This window comes from Nelusetta ayraudi, unplaced genomic scaffold (assembly GCF_046127955.1).
Source record: "Nelusetta ayraudi isolate G7.1 ecotype Tasmania unplaced genomic scaffold, CSIRO-AGI_Nayr_v1 ptg000001l, whole genome shotgun sequence".
NCBI lineage: Eukaryota > Metazoa > Chordata > Actinopteri > Tetraodontiformes > Monacanthidae > Nelusetta > Nelusetta ayraudi.
This window is the reverse complement of record NW_027466051.1, coordinates 2,175,174-2,195,231: the sequence shown is the minus strand read 5'-3', so window position 1 is coordinate 2,195,231 and position 20,058 is coordinate 2,175,174. Positions and strand designations below refer to the sequence as shown.

Genomic DNA, 20,058 nt, shown 5'->3' with positions numbered 1-20,058 from the left:
GAGAAGATGGGAAGAATTTTCTAGAATAATAATCCTTATAACAGTGCAATGCGTCCAATAATCTCCAGGATTATATTGTGAATGTATGAGTGCCTCTGATTGGTAAATATTAAACAGCGGTTCTCCATTATCTTTTTTTCACCCTGGATTTGAAAGCTCACATTTTAGCTCATTTGTTGCCTCCACACTGACTTAAACCAACCGGTGAGGCCTCGTGCCAGAACAACCAAAATCAGGTCTAACACTGCCACCTAGTGGATGGAGGGCGAATAGCTCCTTGTGTCTTTTATCCTAATGAAGCTCTTGAAAAGTCCAGAGATGCTTCGTCACATCAGAAGATGCTGGAAATGTACTTTTAATATCTGATATTCAATTTTTGGGGTATTTCACAGAACGATTCATTCTAATTGAGGAACCGTATCTTTTTAATAATATGAATCAGGTTGCACCTCAAAGCTTCAAAAGCTTGTTTCTCAATTTTTTTTGACAACAGTGTTAATGTCCCAGAGGACACAGTCAAGGTCAACCGGCTGCTGAAGGCCCAGAGAGCTTAAAAGAATCAGTAATGGCCTATTTTGTTGTTGTTGTTGTTGTTTTTGTCACAAGAACAGAATCCAGCATTTACCTGAAACATCAGAGTTAGGACTTACGGAGAGACAGCAGTTTAATTTAATTTAATTTAATTTAATGTCAAATGTTCCAGCAAGAACCTTTCTAAGTCAAACCAGTTCGACCAGATTAATTCTCCTATTTGTTTGGGGGGAGGGAGTTATCAGGATAGTATTGTGCTTCATCAATGTTAGGTCCCAGATGAAGTTGTGCCATCCGGTCACTGCCACTGTTTTTCCACTATTTCTAAATTTTGGGCCAAGAGGGTTGTAGCGTTTTTAGAACAGCATGGATTTAATAACGTTAATAAACTAGATTAAATTCATAATTTATAATAATTTTGACAAATATTTCTAATCCTCTGTTTTCACCTGGAACGTCCCCTGATTTTCTCAGCTCATGTTGCATTAAAATGTATCTGCTTAAATCTTATGATATTGTTTATTTGTTGCACATAAAGCTACATGTTGACAGACTTTTCTGGGGGGGGTGGGGGGGGGATTCCATTTTTGTTTAAAGTTGTCATGACAAATAGTTGTGTCGCCTTGGAGAGACCTGAAATGACTTTTAAAGAAGATATTTTCCCCATTTTTTTTGTTGAAATTACCATTTACTGGGCTTCAACCTCTTCAAACAGACGCTTGTGCTGAATTTTAAGTTTGTCATTGAGCGCTGCGACGATAAGGCCCCACTTGGCTCTTTTTAAGTCAGAAGATGCAGGAGGAGATGGCAGCACAGGCAGGTAATAAGACCACAAAGTGCCCAGAGACACAAATCCAGCCCTCAGAATGTTTCTTTCATTTGGTGAAGAATCAAGGGGGGTGGTAAAAAAAAAAAAAAAAAAAAAAAAACCTGTCGGGCAACCTGGTACGTGCACGCAGACACCTGAGGCCACCTGGATGCCACTCCAAAGAGTTCGCCAAGACAATTTCCCTCCAATCAGTTGCTATCTTAATCTGACAGCCAGACTCGATTACAAGGCGTAAAAATTGCTTTTCTCGCCACCAGCGGTCGTCGGGAAATTATCTTAATTGTGTCATGATTATGCCTCAGAGCTCTGGTGAGAGTTCCACTACCACCGCCGCCCCCCAAACACTCCAACACAGGAGCAGCTCTTCAGGAGAGAAATAAAATTCAGGTTTTACAGTCTCGCAAGCACACACGTGTTCGACCCTGACGGGGAGGAGAGGTTTGATATTCCGGAGAAAACCAAGACGGAGTGTCTGACACTGATGCTGGGATGCTTCACAGGTGTCTGAGTTTCAGTCTGAAGGAGACAAATTCCCCTCTGGACTGATTTCAACCTGCTGAAGATGAGCACACGGCTAATTTCTGGCCCGTTTCAATCAAATCGCACCTTGTTTCAACACCTTCAAGTTGTCCCCCAGGCCACAGGCGGCCGTGTGGCCTGGGCAGTTACATACAGACAAGTTGCATTTGACAGGAAAGTGAACATTGCTCACCTCAACACTCAACACGTCTGAGGGAGATTTTAATCTGCGCAAAACGCGCAAATGTGACTAAGGATTTAGAGTAGCGTAGTTAGTACAAACTCAATCAGAAACACATCTGAGAGGAAATATTAAAGCATGTATTTATACTTTGCAAAATAAAAAGTGTTTACAAAACAGTTCTGCTAGTCATGACTCCGAATACAGCTCAGTGGATAAATAGTTGGTTTTTGTTTGTTTTGGATAGTCACAGTTCACAGCTTTACTGCAGTCTAGGACAGCAACAACAAAGAAAAAAAAAATTCAAACTGGGCAGAATTCGACCTTTTAGGCAGACCTTCTGTCCACAGCGCAAACTGAAGACACAGAACATGAAAGATTCCCTGCTGTTCATCACAGGAAACGGACTCGGTCATTTAAACAGCTGAGCTTCTCTTTGATTCCCACAAGGAAACCTGAAACTCTTGAGCACGACCTCTACTGTGGCACCACCTTGTGGACAAACCTTTACATGCATTAAGAATAAAATTCAAAACCACATACCAGTTTTGTTTTTTTACCTCCTCCTGAATTTTCTGCAGGTTTCATTTCAACAGCCAGCAACTGAATCCAGGAAAGAAAAGACTTGGAGGAAGCGCCAGATATTTTCAATTTTTATTGACTTTTGTTTTTTGGACAGTTTCTTTTCCAGTGTCACCCACAACGGTTCACTTCAATGGTATATTTTGCATAATCTTTCGTTGGTTGCTAGGAGGAGACAGAGCGAGGCGGGGCAGGGGCCGGCCGGGCAGGCGACCCCGTCCAACAGCTGGCAGGAGAACGTGTGCGTGCGGCTCTGTTAGACCTTTTCATCAAGACGTCACCGCCTCCACCTGGTCTGCATCTTTCTAGTTTGTAAGGCTGATTTTGAGAAAATTAAAAAAAAAAAAAAAAAAAAAAAAAAGGAAGAGAGACGAGGGCCATTTGCTAACAAACAGAAAAGTGACCTGCACATCAACTGGAAGACAAAGGGACTGGACACTGACCCGGTAGAGCGGGCGAGAACCACAACAACACGGGATGTCACTGGACTGATGGTTGGCACAAGACGTTCTGCTCTATACAGTTGCGTTTTTTTTTTTTTTCCTTTCCTTTTCCTTTTAATTTTTAAATGACTTGTAAATATGAAAAAAAACTGTGTGCGTTCGTGTGTGTTAGTGTGAGGGCTCTAGTGTTGTACGTCGACTGGTAAGGCTCCGGAGGTGCGCGAGCAGAACAACGGCGGATGTTGGACAGGACAGGACAGGACAGGACAGGACAGGACAGGACGACCACACTGCGTCTGAGGAACACGTTTCACTCGGCTACATAAAAAAAAAACAAAAAAAAAAAGCAGGACTGGGGACAAGAGGGGTGGGGGGAACCCGCCCTCCCCCGACGACCCCCGGAGGCCTGCCAAGGCAACTGAGATACGGGCAGCTCCAATCAAAGTTACGCACAGCCACCGTTATTTTAAATTTTCTTCTTCTTCTTTTTTACAGTTGGGACCACGATGAAACGTGAAGGTCTGACATAAACACCGTCAATGTCGGCAAAGAGACTCCAACCGCCGCATCTGTCGTCTTGTTTTTTCTTTTTCTTTTGTTTATTCTCTCGGCACGACGACGGAGCCGTCGACCGCGAAATACAAAGCTCACGAGCACATGATGTGAAAGCACTTCCAGACTGATGGATCTGCAGGAGAAGGAGGAGGAGGAGGAGGATGTTCTCAGCAGCAGCAAAGACTTGTGGGGTCAGCGGTCAGTCCTGGTCGGGGGGGCGGGGAGGAGGGGGGGGGACGATGGTTTCAGGTCGAGTTTCAGGCTCCAGCTCAGCATCCCGTTGCTGCTGTTCAGAAGCGTTTGGGCCCCCAGGGGGAGGACTTGGTCGGCACCGGGGCTCCGAAGCTGGGGAAGTCCTCAGAGCTGCTCATGTCGGGAGCCTGCGGCAGGAAAAACAATGTTGTCACGTGGCAGAACACTGGCCTGGCTCCTGGTGAGGATTATGGCTGATGACTGCATGAGGTGGATGAAACTCTGGATAGTTTTAGCCTCCTTTGCCAATATATGAGCATAACAAAAATCCTCCCATTTTCAATTAGTTCATGTTCTGCACTAGTTCTGGTGACAGAACTAGTGCAGAACTCTGGCTTTACTAGATTCCATGTCAAACTCTGCTCACCTTCTCGCTGGTGGCCCAGGGAGCCTCCCTCACCACGAAACCTTTGTTGGACTGGCCACGCTGTTCGTCCGAGGTAGCAGCACTGCCCCCTGGAGGCCGCATGTAGGCCATCTTAGCCTCGTTCTCCACAACGTCGGCCAACTGATTGAAAAGCAGCGCCAAAGTTATTTCAGCCCCACCTCCCACTCCTGATTTCCCCCCCACCCCCGCCTCCACAAACTAACACTGAACTAACAACTCACGTATTCTTCCTCCAGGTTGAGAAGGTGGTCGATGGCTTCGTCCACCAGCTCCGGACGGCCCGTCACCGTCACAAGGTTGGGGTCTGCAGCTCCACTCTGAGGGAACCTGAGATCGACCTGGGGAAAGGTGGGGGTCAGAGCAGGTCATCAGGTGGGGGTCAGAGCAGGTCATCAGGTGGGGGTCAGAGGAAACAGAGACAAGGTTCCTCCAGGAGGTTTTCAGCTCTCGGTTAAGCCCATTAAGACAAAGCTGGTCATCCTGGTCTTAACTCAGCTAACACCGACACAGTTGCGCACTGAGCCCTCCGTCTACAGCCTCCTCTCTGAAACAGATGCCGTATCGTGACCTTCCGTGTGATCGGACGAGGACAAAAAGTCAGTTCCGCCTCACCTTGAACTCGTCCATGATCTTGCGGATGCCCTTGCCGCGGGCCCCGATGATGCGGGCGTGGACCCTGCTGTCCAGGGTGATGTTCTCGGAGATCATCTCCTCCAGCTCGTCCACGATGGCCTGGATGGCGCCTCGTGCCGCTATGGCTTTGTCCTCGTATCCCGTGATTGTGATTTGATCCTGTGGGACAGACGGCGGCCACGTCAACAACACTGGAACCTCAGAAGGGAAAAATGTGCTTCCCCCCCCCCTGCTGTGCACAATAATCTGTACCTGGTTCTCGTCGTTCTTCTCCGGGAACTGAATGTTCACGTCGTGCTCGGTGCGGATGTTGGTGATGACGGCGCCCTTGCGGCCGATGATTTTGGGGTGATACTTGGGGTCCACAGTGATGGTCAACTTGTAACTCCTGCGAGCCTGCGGGGGGCGACGGTGTGGCACAGTCGCAGTTAGGAGCGGTGGCGATCTTTACAACCGACTCTTCCGCTAATTGCTAAACTTATGGCCAGGCCTCGGGGACGCCCAGCAATAAGGAGGAGATGAGACTCACCCGATCCTCCTGCTCGGCCTGCAGCTCCTTGACTCGCTCCAAGAGGCCCTCTTTGGCGCGGTCCAGGTGATTGGCCAAGCCGGTGATGGCGATTTTATCGGACTGCTGCTCAGGAGCAGGCACTTGAATATTAACCTGGACGAGAACGAAGGGTCATTGCCAGGATGGGGGAGGGGACGGCGCAACTTTGGTCACGCCTGCGGTCGCCTGCGGTCGCCTGCGGGGAGGTTGAAATCCATTCGCTCACCTCAAACTCCTCCATCATCTTGCGAATTCCACTGCCCTTCTGTCCAATGATGTAGCGGTGAAGCTCAAAAGGCACTTCCACCTCGATGGTGACAGGGACCAGCGCCTGAGGAGGGCCGACAAGACGCCATCATGAACCGACCACAAGGCCGAGGCAGAATTTCTCATCGCTCAGGTGAGACGGTTGGTTGCTCAAAGACCATCGGGAGAGTTTTACCTTCAGCGCCTCCACAGCGGCCTCGCACCTCTCTTTGCGCCCGGAGAGCACGATCACGTCGCACTTTTTGGGGGCGTTGGGATCGACGGGCTCCTTCACTTCGCCGTTGGCTTCTCCGTTCTCCTGCACGGGAGCCTCAGCAGGGGGCGCCGCTGTGGAAGAGCCCCAGTTTCATGAGGAAAAACATCCTGAAATCTGCAGGTTCTCTTTTATTCCTATATTCACGCGCCGCTACCTTGTGGATCCTCGCGCTCAGGGAACTTAATCTGCACGCTGTGATCCCTGGTGATCTGCTGGATTCTCGAGCCCTTGGGGCCCATGATGGACCGGTGGAACTTCTGAGGAATCACGCACTCCATGGTCACCTGAGCATCCTGGGAAGAGGAAGGAAAAAGGAAAGGGACTTCAGTTCAGTTTGTTTTGAACTGACTCAGCAGACTTCAGGAGCTGCCTGCGTTTACATACCAGGTCCTCCACAATCTCCTGCATGCGTTTCTTGGCCGCCTCCACGCACTCTTTGGCTCCTTTCAGAGTGACCTTCTCACTCTGAGCACCTGTGCGAGGGAAGCTCACCATCACGCCGCCATACTCGTCGGCGAGGTCCCGCAGGACTTGTCCTCTGCGAGCTACAAAGTAGCGATGGTGCTTTGGATCGACGATCATGGTATCTTCAATGACGTTGTCCTGCAAATTAAAATCAAATTGAGGAGGTTGGTTGCAGAAGCGGGATGGGAGGTTTTAACGTTGTTGCCGTGGCGACACTCACCAAACTCCTGATGAGTTCCTCCAGCTCCTTCTGGGCCTCCTGCACCGCCTCCTCGGTGCCGATCACAGTGATGAGCTCCTGGTCCTTGTCATCGGCAGTGGGGAAGATGATCCTGGCGCCGGTGCTGTCGCGGACCTTGCGGATGTTTCCGCCACCTTTTCCAATCAGGAACTTGTGGTACTCGGGCTTGGCGCGCAGCTCGGCGGTGTGGCTCTTCGTTTGCTGCCACAGGAACGTGGGGAAAAAAGCAAAGACGTTACCTCTCAGTGGCTCAGTTTGCAAAACAAAGTTGCGTCAAGGCTACAGACGCTCCGACGGACCTTCTCCTCGGCCAGAGCCAGCAGCTGCTGCTTGGCCTTCTCCACCTCCTCAGCGGGGCCTCTGATGGTGACCTTGTCGATCCCGGAGCCTTCGGTGGGGAAGTGGATGTGCACGCCGCCGCACTCCTCCATGATGGAGCGCACAAAGCGGCCTTTGGAGCCAATCAGGGAGTTGTGCAGCTTGGATGGGATGGACACCTCAATCTCGGAAATATTGGCCTGGGGATTGAGAAATCCACAGATGAGAATTCCCATCATCTTCCCAGATGGTGATGGCAGGTGAAGGCGAGGCCCTCCGAGCGCTCACCAGTTCCTTCTGGATGGCCAGGATGCGGTTTCGTGCAGCCTCGCAGTTTGCCTTCTTCCCCGTGATGACGATCATCTCCGAGTTGCTGTTCTCAGCCGGCAAGTCGATCCTAGTGTTGGTCTCCTCACGGATCTGAAGCAGAAAGGGGGAGGAAAAAAAAACACAACGTCAAACTGAACCTGAGCGGCACCAAAACCTGACGGAGGACTTTGATCGTGGGAACGGCGCGGCACCTTCTTGATATTCGATCCTCCTTTTCCTATGATGTTCCTGTGGAACTGCTTGAAGATGGGGACTGAGACAGAGAAGCTGTTCTCCACCTGGGCAGAAGATGTCACGGGAGGTTAAGACACAAAAAAAAAAAAAAACCACCAGAGAGGCACCTGGAAGTCTAGTGAGACCACATTTACCATTTCGGCCACAATCTTCTGCATGAACTTTGCGCATTTCTCCACCTCGTTTCGGGGCCCTCGCAGTTGTACGATGTCGCTCTTCTGTGCGGGGTCAGGGAAGTTTATGATGACCTGGAAGCAAAAAGCACCACAGTGTTGGTCAAGCACACTGGGATATTGATTTTGGCGCAGACACGCAGACGATCCGACTGACCTCTGGGAATTTGTCGCGCACTTCTTTGATCTTTTCCCCTTTTTGGCCGATGATTGCTCTGTGAAAACGCTGTTCGATGATCAGGTCCTTTGTACGCTCGTTCTCCTGCGGGGGGACAAAGTATTTAGCGGTGCACCTGTTGGACTCCCGCCGTGGCTGCATTCGATCGGGCCCCGACTCACCATGCGTGACGCCAGCTCCAGCAGCTCCTTCTTGGCCTCCTGCACCCCCTGGGGATCCCCCTCGATGCGGATCAGGTTGCTCTTCTCGTTGTCAGGGGGGATACGGACGGTCACCTTGTGCAGTTCTTTGATGCGGTTAACTGGAAAGGCACAAAAGCCGGTCAACAAACACAGTTTGGGGTTGGGGAGCCTTGGAGAGCAGACGAGTCGCTCAGATTTCAAGTCCGCACATCAGCTCATCCATCTCTTCCACCTCCAAACAGACCGCTCATATCATTTAAATGGAATAAACGATCGGCTTCCTACGGAGCAACCCATAGGTGACACCGCTTGGCTCGACTCCAGAGAGAGTTTTTGCTAAACAGCAGCAGCGCTAAGAAGCTCATGTCTGGGGAAACAAATCTGGTTGGTCCCTCTGGAATGCGGCCAAATACTTTCTGTGGGCTCTTCACCAGATGGACGTGTTGGATTACGAGAGGGATTGCATAACAACGTAGTAGCTGTACTTACTGTTGACACCTCCTTTTCCAATCAGGTGTCTGTGAAACTTGGGGTCCACACTGATCTCAGTGTAGTCCATGCGGTTGACCTGTGAGATGAGGGTCAAGATTAACACAACACAACAATCGTGGTCATCGCCGTTGCAACTGTTGAGACTCTTCGGGTTCCAGCAGCTCAACACTCACCAGATCCGTAACGATGACTTCAATCTGACCCTGCACCATCTGCACGTCTTTAGTGGGACCTTCCAGGGTGATCTTATCTTCTCCCTCGGTGAACTCAATGTGCACCTGGAGGCACAGAAGCAGCAGAACATCAACTATGGGTTCAACAAAGAAAGGATTTCTGGAATGGGAAGTGGCTTCTGGAGAGGAACTCTGACTGACCTTGGGCATCTGTTGGGTGATCTTGGCCAAGTTCTGGCCTTTCTTTCCAATAATGAAACGATGGAGCCAAGAAGGAGCCGTAACCGAGGAAACAGTGTAACTATTTGCCTGCAAAAGAGCCAAAAAAAAAAATTAATCCTCACATTTTTTTCTTCCCTCGTCCTTACCACAATTTCAAAAGTTGGTGCCAGACGGCCACGCAAGATTCCGCACCTTGGCATAAACTTCAGTGAGGGCCTGGCCCAAACGATCAGGCTCCCCGCGAAGGATGACAGTTTCTGAGCTGCTGTCAGAAGGTGGGATCTCGACCGAGACGCCCGTCTTGTCCAGGATCTCCTGCAGCGTGTTTCCCTTGGGGCCGATCACGTACTTGTGCTGGGATTTTTTCACCTCCACGGCGATGGTGGTGGCATTCTTCTTCTGCGAGACAACCACATACAAGTTGTGATGAGCTTTGAGGAGCCAGGTGCACCAGGTTCAATGACTCAGGAAAAAAAAAAAATCTTAAAGGCTTTTCAGTTAACATTAAATACCACATGATGCCAACATACTATAGTGCCCCATTGCAGCGCAGTCGCGGTTAGCACTCGGCTAAAGTCAGCCAGAAGCTAAACTCTAACATTAGCACTACACCCATCTCTACATCTTTCTTTGTGGGGTCCGACCACCAGCACTACAACCGTTCCTTCTGCAAGTCCTCAGAAGACAACGAGATATTGACAAACCTTCTCCTCAGCAACCTTCTTGATCAAAGCCACAGCAAGGGCCACCTGCTCCTTCTCCCCAGTGATGACAATCTCTGTCTTGTTCACGCTTGGAGGCGGGACGTTGATGCGCGCGCCGGTCTCCTGCGACATCTCTTGGACCACCTTGTTGAAGGCACCGGTGATGAAGGGGTGGAACACCTTGTCGATGTTCACCCTCTCCACCGCACGCTTGTCCTGGGCAGGCGAGCGAGAGGCGGTCAGTGAGAAGATTTTCCAGAAGCAGAGGAGGAGAGAAAAGCTCTGAGCGGAGGCTGGCGTGCGCTACCTGCTCAGCAGAGATCAGGAGGATCTCGTGCTTGGCCTTCTCCAGGCCCTCCTTGGTTCCAGAGATCTTGATCTGGTTGCTGGGGTCGTCAGGTCGTGGGATCTGGATCTTGGTGGCCGTCTTCAGCTCCAGCTCCTGGAGCTTCTCCCCGTTCTTGCCGATGACAAAGCGGTGGTGCTCCTTGGGGATCGCAACAGTCGATGAAGCCTGGAGGAGTCCGAGATTTAAAATGCAAAAGAAAAGGTTCATTGAAAATGAACTGCAACATTATAATGAGTGCAAAAATTACATTTTGAAAATGTGCCACGACAAAATGCAGGCGCAGGAGCTGAGCTGCGGCACCAGCGCAGTTACAGCATCCATCCACTCTGCTGCACCGTAGCAGGAAGTCATTGTAGTGAAGCGGGTTCGACCGTCAGGACGACTCCTCACCTGAGTCTGCAGTCGGGACACGATCTCCTTGCGGGCCTTCATCACAGCGTCCAGCTTCCCAGACACCATGATGGACAGGCCTTGGTCTTTGGCCAAGGAGAGCTCCAGGTGGGCGCCGGTCTTGTGCATGATGTCCACGCACACCTTCGCTTGGTCTCCCTCCCCAAACTGGTTGATGTCCTTGTACTTGCGCTCCTCCAGCGGCACGTGGAAAACCTGCGGCGCCAACAAGGGGGACACATCAAGAGCGGCGGCACTTTGATGTTTGGAACCGTCGCCGCTTTCAACTGGTGCTTTGATGGGAGGTCGCCGGGCGGGCCGACTGGTGGCCAAGTGGAAATGAACAGGCATCGCGGTTCTAGGTGGGGTGTCAGTATGTATGTAGATATACACACTGACTAGCAAGTGAGCAAACTGTTGCTTGCGTGTACAAAGACTCCAGTCACTTTAATAAGAGGAATGCATCCAGAACCCTGCACTCTGGTGCACAGAGTACAGTGCGTGTTCTCCAGCAAACTGCTGCTGCGCCGCCGTCGTACCTGGGTGATGATGGAAGACTTGAGAGGGCGGATCTTGTTCCAGGCGTTGGTCGTGTCCTGGGAGCCCTCGGGCGACGCCATCTTCTCAGGCAGGGGTGGGAAGGCATCCTTGTACGTAGGAAGAGCGTCCTCTTCCTCTCCAGCGCCGGCCCCCGCAGCTGGACAAAACAACAACAACAGTCCATCAGTTGTGTTCATGACGTTGTCAATTTCTAATGGATTTATATCCATCTTTTAAACAGACTGAGGTTTTTTTCAAACCTTTTCACGTTTGGGCCGAAACAACAAAAAAAAAAACACTTTTTCTGTTTAAAAGAAACGTAAAGCCAACAGGTACAGTTGATGGACTCTTTTCATAACCCAGTCAACTGGGACTCATTATTAGGCTGCAAGGCAGCGGGGAACCAGAACGACTCACCACCTTTTTCAGGTTGAAGGCCGCTGCGGTGCTCGTTGAAGCTTTCCTGCGTAAGTACAGCGACTGAGCTCATGGTCAAAATCCCACGCTAACACAGAGTCCGAGTGTGCCACTGGAGGAGGAGGAGGAGAGAGGAGAGGGGAACAGATCAGTCAATAAATAGATCAATTAGTATTTCTAGTGATTATATTGTGCCAGTTTGCTTTGCGGCGACCAGACATCGTCAGGGCTTCACTCTTCCCTTCCAATAACTAATAGTTAAATATTAATTATCAGATTTTAAATGATTTATAGTTGATAAAAGCTTGACAGGTGTTGTCACCGTCTCCAGAGCCACTGACAGGACATACGCCCCCTTGTGGTGTGAGAGCAGGACCACAAGAGTGCGGCGCCAGGGCTGAAAAATAAACCGGCGTGTCGTTTACGTCACAGTGTACACAAATGTTGCGTTAACGGAGGCGTAAACGCCGCCACCCTGACCATGCTGCACACAAGCACCGTGGCGGCGCCGCCTGGTTCTGATCAGAATCCTTCTCCCGCTGGAAAGTCGGGGCCAAACAACATCCTTCCTGTAAACAAGCTGCGCCGCGAGGAGTTGCGTGCACGTGCTCGGCGTGACAAACCAGTTTATCGCTGGCGGACTTTGGGCCGTCCAACACTATCTAATCTATTTCAGATCAAAAGATGTCACATCGCCCCCTGGATTAACCGCATCTGCAGCACGTGAGCGGGGCCGCCTCCCAAAATGAACAGTGTGTGAAGAGGGGGAGAAGAGCGGAGAGGTCATCCTGCTGTGGGCGGGGCCACGCTTTGCGGCTTCCTCGGCAAAACCAGTTTGTCTTGTGCTCGACTGTGCAGGCGGGCAGGTAGCAGCGAGGCTGCAAGGCTTGTTTTCTTCTCCAGACTCCTCCAGACGGCCGTGCTGGAGGATCACTGCGAGAGAGAGACACTGCGCTGTGCTCTGCGGGTGAATGAGTCTTTATGGGCGAGGATCCTCAAGGTTCCGCGCTTCCTCGGAGACCCCGCAGCCGCGCTCCGAAAAGTGCTGACTAATTTCAGCCGCGCCACTTCCAGCGATGAAATGCAAGACACGGCCGGCCACCTCGCTGTTTGTGCTGCTGCCACACACGAGGAGAGGAATGTGGATTGTTTCAGGGTGGGTTCTGGCCCCCCCCGAGGACACCTGCCTTTTATGGGGAAGCCCAGCAAAATCTCAAAGCAAGAACTTATTGGGGTGGGGAGGGGGAATGAATGAGTTATTTTCTTTCCTTCCCCTTTCACAATCGGGGCGAGTGAAAAGAATTCTTCTCGGACTGTAACAGGGTGGTGGTGGTGGTGGTTATGGTCTTCCCACCCCTCGCATTTCGCAGCGCCCCCTACGTGGCCTCTTTCTTGTCAGGCTTCATAAAGTCAAGGCGGCTGTGCATTGAACACTCGGGCAGCATGAAAGTGGCTAAAACGTCCTGTGTGTGTGCGAGCAGCGGCACCTCAGGGGAAAAAAAAGAAAAGTAGGACAGGGTTTTTATTGCCGTTACTCGAGTTAATATTTACAAACAGGGCCCATTCCTAACCGCGTGTTTATTGATATCTTATTAGTTCCGTTTTATGAAATTCAGCTCCTTTAATAATTACCGTTTTGTGGCCCGAGAGGCTAAAAAAATAATAACACACCAATAACAGAAGGGAAACTAAGGCAACAAAGACAGCCTGCTTTTCATTGCTGCACCATTTCAATAAGAAGTCCTTTACAGGATTTCTCCTGGACGGAGCTTGTTTGTCAAGCAGGAAACGTTGACATTTGAATTACTTTTGGAAAATCTTCAGCTTAAACTACGATGCAACCGTCAATGTTGACTATAAATATACAAGAACAGAGCCCAGTGAGCCAAAACCCAAAGGTGAGGCAACAAATTTATGTAAATTTTAAGAGGAGCCAAATCTTTCTTTTTTGCTTGTAACAGACGACAGAAGGGAGGGGTGGAGGGAGGGCAGAATTACATTTAGGGTAAACAAACCGGCAATAGGCTAAAGGCTTAAGGCGGTATTAGTGTCAGTGTTTGCCATGCTAATAAGTGTAAGAACTCACCAGCTAAATGGTCAGTTACCAGTTAATCCGTCCTGTAAAGATGCAAGTTCCCGTCAGCCTGCCAGCTTTTGCCTGAGGAGGGCAAACGGGGAAAAAGGCAATAAATAAAAACTCAATAATTACACATTTAAAACAGTGACGCCACCGCATGCAAAACACAGTTAGCACAGCTGAGCTGCTTCTGGTTTCAGACAAACTGAATTCATCCGTTTAGGCAAACAAAAGAGACAAGGAGGCCCATCTAGAAACTCCAGCAGAACTGACTGGAACTCCTCAGCCATGACCAGCTGCAGAAGCTTCTCGACATGGAAACCGACACATCCTGCTTCCTTCTGGTGCCCAAAAACCAGAAATGCAAAGCGAACATGTTTGTAGATTTCTTTCGCAGGGGAAAAAAAGGGGGTTTCGATGCAACATCTGGAATCGTTTAGACGGCGGTGTCAACAAACTACCTCCACAAAGATCATCCACAGGGTTTTATGTTCCCACTCAGGACTGCACATGCATCAATAAAAATAAAACTATATAAAATAGATGTGAGTTTTGTATAATTGCCTTGTTTGCCGTTTGTAACATGTGTACATCCGGGGTGTTGCACATTGTAAAGGGCAAAACGAGCTCAACTCGGTGGTTTTCGCCTTTAAAAACACAGTTTCTAACGTTTCGTGACGTGACACACGCCAAGTTGTCCATCTTCAGAACCAACAATGCGTGGTGGCTTCACGTCCCCACTGACGTTCACCTTCCCGACGCAACGACGGCAGCTCCGGCCGGACACACGTAGTATAAAGGCCAACCAAAGTTATTCCAATAACGATCCCATCGCCCCGTTTTTAAATCCGCAAAGCCTACACACTGGTGGGGGGTGGGAGGATCGTTAGTAATGACGAGCTGCGAACAAGTTGACGTGTTCATCCCCACGGCTAGTCGGACACGCATTACCGCTAACATCGGCGTGACAGCCTCAGGAGCCCACTCGACGTTATTTCCAAATCCCCGATTAAGGATTTAGGTGTGCGGTTAGTGCCAGTCGCTAGCTAACGAGATCTCAAGATAACTAGCTGACACATTACAGTAATGCTAGCAGCGGCAAGCAGCAGCCGCCTTGTCGGCTAGCGCAGGTCGACCGTGAAATCGGTCACACATCGACGTGGAAGTACGAGTGAAAAAATGTCACTGGGGGAGCGTTCGAAAATCGACGCGAACGCTTACGGCCCCTCTTCTTAAAAATGGAATCTTGCGTGGCAAGGTTTGGGGGGGAAGGAGGGGGGAGTCCCCGCACGGGGATTAGCGCCGCGGCTCGAGCTAGTTAGCAAACTCGCTAAAAACTTTGAGTGCGGCGTCTGCGACTGTGACACGTAGCTCCTCGGCTAAAACGTCGCTCCACTCACCCAGACAGCCATTCACAGAAGTTGGCTCTGAGCCTTCGGTAAATCCGAAGACGGCTATTGAGCACCGCAACTAAATCAATCCAAAAATAAAATAAAACACGCGTTCCACTCTTTCACAACACCACAAGTATTTCTCGAACGTGGCCGACAGTGACAAGCTCGTGAAGGGGGAAAAAGTACAACTTGAGGTGGCAGCCGCTAGCTAGCCAGCTCGCGTTAGCTTACGTTCTGCTCTCCTAGCTCGCTAAAGTCCACGTAGGCACACAGCTGAGTGCAAGGGGGAGAGAGTGACACGGAGTCAGGGCCGGGATAGACTGGAACGTCCCGGGTTCGGCCACGCACACACAGTCAGAAAGAAAGAAGAAAAAAGACCGAGCCCGCAACAAGTCCGACGCCGTCCTGCACGCGACACACGTCTCGTGCCCGCTGAGACGAGGGGGATTTTTTGTTTGATTTAAGAAAGTCCCGAAAGTACTTACTTGTTTGTCTGTACTCGTCTGCCCTGAAGGTGCAGAAGCTGAGATGATTCCACTGGCGAGAAGGTGGGATCCGAGTGTGACGGATATATACCAGCGCCGCCCACCAATCACATCCTCCGACGTCTTACGTCACGGGGTCGGATTCCAAATAGGCCAGATGCAATTTCACTGACTTTGGAGGAACTTGGAGACGGCAGTTTGCCGTCATTTTTGCTTCACTTGATTATTTAAAGGTGCTCAGCTCCACCAAATGTAATTTGTCTTATTTCCTTCATCCGAAACTTTAGGAGAGCAGCAAATAAATAAATAAATAGTCATGATGAAAAACGCACAAGGTGCCTTGAAACTGTGCATTTAGCCTTCTGTTTACGGCCTCCTCGCTAGTATAATGTTGTCTCCTCAGACGTTTGTGACATGTTATGACTACCCTTAAATATCATTATTTATTAATGTATATATATATATATATATATATATATATATATATATATATATATATATATATATATATATATATATATGACACTAGTAATGTGATTATTTTTCATTGACAATATTCCACTTTTTGACATACAGTATTTCTGGTTGAAGATGGGAAACACAAGTAGGTACAATAAGTTGTGCTGTTTGATTTCAAAACAAAGAAAAGTAACATCTTTAGCTGGATGAAAAATAAAGACATGGCCGTTTTAGACGTGACTAAATTTAATCAATGGCTGTCATTTTTTTTAATGCTGTGAATCACAGCACAGTCCACAGACCTGTGGTGGTGGTGGTGTTATTGTTGTGAACCGGCGACCAAAGTGCTCCCTCAAACAGGTTTGGAGAGGCGTCACATTCCCTGGTCTTTAGTCAATCCCAACCTCGCTGCTGGCGGTTTGACAGCAGGGTCGCAGAGTCCAGCCTTCAACCGTGACAGGGAGTCCAGAAAACACCACCCAGGTGTGTAGAAAGAAGTTCATAAATAAGTTATTAGCATTTAGTGAAAAGGCGAGTCAGTCCAAGTGGTCTCCGTTGCTTCAAAAGCATGAACACAAGCATTGCAACATATGCATTTGGTTTTCCACCAAACCGTTGACATAAAAAGTACATAAAAACCACATGTATTTATACACATATCAATGCATGTAAACATCAACAGAGACTCACGTGTTTACATTTCGGAAATATCAATTCCTGACACATTCCACTGCAACAAAATGTGAACTGTTTGTTTTTTCATTTTGGATTCGTAGAATGTATCCCATCATATTTCTTATGAGGATTGTAACTTGCGTCAGCAGGGGGCGCCTCAATAAAAATGGAAGAAGTGACTGTTGATAACCTGTGATTGTTGTGATGTTGATATTGTAATGGTGGCAGAAGCTTCATCGTGTGTGATGCAATCAGGTTCTGACACAGAGACCACTGCAGACTACCTGTCTCAGAGTGTGAGAGGAGAGTTTCTTTGTGTCATTCAACTTTTCCGTGTATCAAGACCACAAAACACGGTACAGGAAAACAGAAACACGTTGTTGGCCGCAGAGGACAGCACAACACAGCACGAATTGCGTGTTGCATGGCTACGTCTGAGGAGCGTCAGCGACAGTTGAGAATTATAACTATTTGTCACTGTTATTATTATTATTATTATTATTATTATTATTATTATTATTATTATTATTATTATCATTATTATTATTATTATTATTATTATTATTATTATCATCATCAAACAATATTACTCAAACCTTGTGTCTACCAGTTATTCCCCGGGAGGGCAGTGTCATTTGTCCTCATTATTTTTGTCTCCATCATTACTTGTTTCTGCATTTTGTTTATTATTTTACTGCTGCTGCTAGTACACACACACACACAGAGAGAGAGAGAGAGAGAGCCTTTTAACGTTTTGATTAACTTGAATTAGCTTGTTTTTGCATTTTGTTTATTATTTTACTGCTGCTGCTAGTACACACACAGAGAGAGAGGGAGAGAGAGAGCCTTTTAACGTTTTGATTAACTTGAATTAGCTTGTTTCTGCATTTTGTTTATTATTTTACTGCTGCTGCTAGTACACAGAGAGAGAGAGAGAGAGAGAGCCTTTTAACGTTTTGATTAACTTGAATTAGCTTGTTTTTGCATTTTGTTTATTATTTTACTGCTGCTGCTAGTACACAGAGAGAGAGAGAGAGCGAGAGAGAGAGAGAGAGAGCCTTTTAACGTTTTGATTAGCTTGAATTAGCTTGAAGTTGCATTTTGTTTATTATTTTACTGCTGCTACTAGTACACAGAGAGAGAGAGAGAGAGAGAGAGAGAGAGAGAGAGAGAGAGAGAGAGAGCTTGAATTTTTGTGCAAATGACTTGTTTATGATGAACAAGCTTCACATCCTCCTTTCAAAGGTTCAGTTGCCTTAGTTTGCCAGCAGAGGGCACAAGAGCAATGAAAAGACCACTGAGGCTCCTCCGGCCATTTGATATGTTTGTTTGCTAGTCCACTAGGCTGCACTGCAAAAGGTTGACTCAGCTTCTACATGAACTCTGTGACCACTGAAATAATGTCGATTTCTGAGGTTTACTTTAGTTGGCCAGAGAGCAAATGTGTACTCTTGTTCTTTGTTCTCAAGCTCCAAAATAGCCTGAATTTGAAGAGACTGAACGAGCAGTTTCAGGCTTATAGAGTCAGTTTGTATTACTTTTTTCTATTTGAATTTGTGTTGTGTCACTCCCTCTTTAAAAAAAAAAAAAAAAAAAAAAAAAGTGGAATGGGCACTGTACTCTTATTGGCTTTATATCAGCTATTCATGCAAATATTTACTCTGTGGGTTTGGTGAGTATTTACTACAATGCCTGTTAAATAACCTTTATCTACTTTGACACTCGTGCTCAAAAGAGCTTTCAGTTATATTAATGTAACCTGAACTTAGTTTACACATTGAATATTAACTTATGAATATAATATAGTAAATATTTTTGGGGTGTTTTTTTTTTTATCTAACTAAACTCAAACATTAAGTGTGAGACCATCCATATTTAGTAACTTTCTTCATTTAACCTGTTGACATTATGATATAATGTTTTTCTTGCTGTGTCACTGCATGCAAAATTCTAAACACAACAGATTAAACAAGACCTTGTATTTAGTGGTTTATCCGTGTAGCGAGGTTAAATTTAGTCTCTGCTGAGACAGATGTGAGGTGGTCACACTTTGCTTCCTGAGCGAGTTGTCAACCATTGCACCGCACATCAAACACACGTAACCTTCAGTCCCTCTCATTTCAAACCGCCACCTAAAATAAACTACTCCCTGCGAAAACTTCTGTCGCACCGTGTCATTTCTTTCAAAGCGAACAAGTTTTAACCCTCCGTCCATCCCTCCATCCATCCATTGGGTCTATTTAAAGCCACGAGGAGGCGGAAAAAAAAAATATCTCCCCCGCAGCCTGCCAATACAATCCGCCGCCGTCCCGGCTCAGCCAATGAACGGCGACGACCGGGACGTGTCAGCCTATCAGGGCGCGGCCTGAGTGTGCACGTACTCGGTTGGCTGCCGCCGCCGCAGCAGCGACGAGGACGAGGACGGCGGCGACGGTCATGGAGTGGAGCGGAGTCCCTGCCGCCCCTGCAAACTTTTAGCCTTTACTTTCGATACGGACAAGCAGAAGGTGAGTTGGCTCTCAACGCACTTACGGGACACTTTTAATGTCGATTTAACGGAGGTGGGAAAGTTTTCAAACAAGTCCACTGGTGGTCAACTTGCTGCCCGTCGAGTCCGTCCGCCCGTCTCTCTCTCTCTCTTTTTTTTCTAGAAGAAACCCGAGCTCAGACGATTTTATTGGATTTTTTTTTCTCTCTCTCTCTCTCTCTCTCTCTCTCTCTCTCTCCCCCCCCCCCTTCCCCCCCTGTGTGAGCGTGTCTGCCCGCTGTTTTTCCGTCGAGTTTTCACCAAAGTTTCACGTTCGGTTAAATCATCGTTCCAACGTTTCCAACGCAGCTTACGTAAAGTTACGCAAAGTCCGCGCAAGATTCGTTTTTACGAAAATCGACACATTTTCGCTTGTTGTCGCTCTATGGAACTTTTGATGTCGTTCACCGTGACTAGCGAGGATTTAACACACACACACACACACACACACACACACACACACACACACACACACACACACACACACACACACACACAGCGAGGTTAGAAATGACTCCAACAGACGGAGATAGATGATTATCAGTGTTGCTGCTGGTTGTTTGTTGGAGAGTTCGGAATGAGTCTCACGCGCCTTATATTCAGGACACGCACGCGCACTCTTGTTTTTTTGGGTGTAGACAAGCTGACCGGGACACTACACAAAGCTTGTTGCTTCATTAAAGTGTGATCACAAATAATCCCTATTCATAATCATAATGATGATGATGATGATGATGTGCTTCCTGTCTTCCAGGTGGAGGTGGTGGAGAGGAGCTGCTGGGAGCAGACATGGGGGAGATCGATGGCTCATACCGGGCCCTGCAGACGCCCGGCACCAGACTGGGGGCCCAGTTCAACGCTGGTATCAGCACTCTGGAGCCGGGCCAGAGCCTCGGTGGCAGCGTGGTGGGCGGCGGCGGTTGCAGAAATTACGGGCGACTAATGCAGATCCGAGTGCAGGGCCTGGACGAGTCGCAGGAGTTCTTTGACATCGACGTGAGTGTGTTATTTACCCCAGAGATAAGTCTGTAGTTTGTCACACAGCAG

The 20,058-nt window shown here is 48.4% G+C and overlaps 2 protein-coding genes across 8 annotated transcripts in view; one reads left to right on the top strand and one right to left on the bottom strand.

Moving 5' to 3' along the window:
• Window positions 1-2,700: 2,700 nt before the first annotated feature.
• hdlbpa (high density lipoprotein binding protein a) lies at window positions 2,701-15,478 on the bottom strand. 3 transcript variants are annotated; one of them, XM_076027575.1, is made up of 28 exons: window positions 15,351-15,478; window positions 13,481-13,552; window positions 11,395-11,506; window positions 10,977-11,134; window positions 10,438-10,653; window positions 10,006-10,212; window positions 9,699-9,914; window positions 9,187-9,393; window positions 8,974-9,081; window positions 8,773-8,877; window positions 8,597-8,675; window positions 8,087-8,226; window positions 7,905-8,009; window positions 7,709-7,822; window positions 7,532-7,618; window positions 7,299-7,430; window positions 6,992-7,210; window positions 6,672-6,893; window positions 6,371-6,589; window positions 6,141-6,279; window positions 5,906-6,057; window positions 5,690-5,794; window positions 5,443-5,577; window positions 5,166-5,309; window positions 4,893-5,072; window positions 4,502-4,618; window positions 4,260-4,400; window positions 2,701-4,020 (listed from the first exon to the last, which is right to left on the bottom strand). In XM_076027575.1, the coding sequence occupies exons 3-28, from the start codon at window positions 11,465-11,467 to the stop codon at window positions 3,931-3,933; spliced, it is 3,810 nt and encodes a 1,269-aa protein (XP_075883690.1). In that variant the 5' UTR covers window positions 11,468-11,506; window positions 13,481-13,552; window positions 15,351-15,478; the 3' UTR covers window positions 2,701-3,930. The 3 variants fall into 3 exon arrangements, with proteins under 3 accessions (XP_075883690.1, XP_075883863.1, XP_075883781.1); XM_076027748.1 differs by having other exon boundaries at window positions 11,398-11,506; XM_076027666.1 differs by lacking the exon at window positions 15,351-15,478 and adding an exon at window positions 15,097-15,163.
• A 3,375-nt stretch (window positions 15,479-18,853) lies between these two features.
• Window positions 18,854-20,058, top strand: part of farp2 (FERM, RhoGEF and pleckstrin domain protein 2) — a 29,576-nt gene continuing 28,371 nt past the window's right edge. For all 5 annotated transcript variants that reach the window (XR_012926697.1, XM_076026714.1, XM_076026629.1 and 2 more), the window contains exons 1-2: window positions 18,854-18,991; window positions 19,766-20,007. Coding sequence is in view for 4 of the 5 variants with exons in the window: in XM_076026714.1 (XP_075882829.1) it covers window positions 19,801-20,007 (207 nt within the window). In the remaining variant the exon portion in view is untranslated. The remainder of the gene's footprint in view (window positions 18,992-19,765; window positions 20,008-20,058) is intronic.

Excerpts from the sequence above, each read along its gene's own strand:
- hdlbpa (XM_076027575.1), bottom strand. The coding sequence starts at position 11,467 with ATGAGCTCAGTCGCTGTACTTACGCAGGAAAGCTTCAACGAGCACCGC. Across the intron at positions 9,082-9,186 it reads TCACTGAAGTTTATGCCAAG|GCAAATAGTTACACTGTTTC; the intron begins GTGCGGAATCTT and ends GCTCTTTTGCAG. Across the intron at positions 6,058-6,140 it reads TGAGCGCGAGGATCCACAAG|CGGCGCCCCCTGCTGAGGCT; the intron begins GTAGCGGCGCGT and ends GCTCTTCCACAG.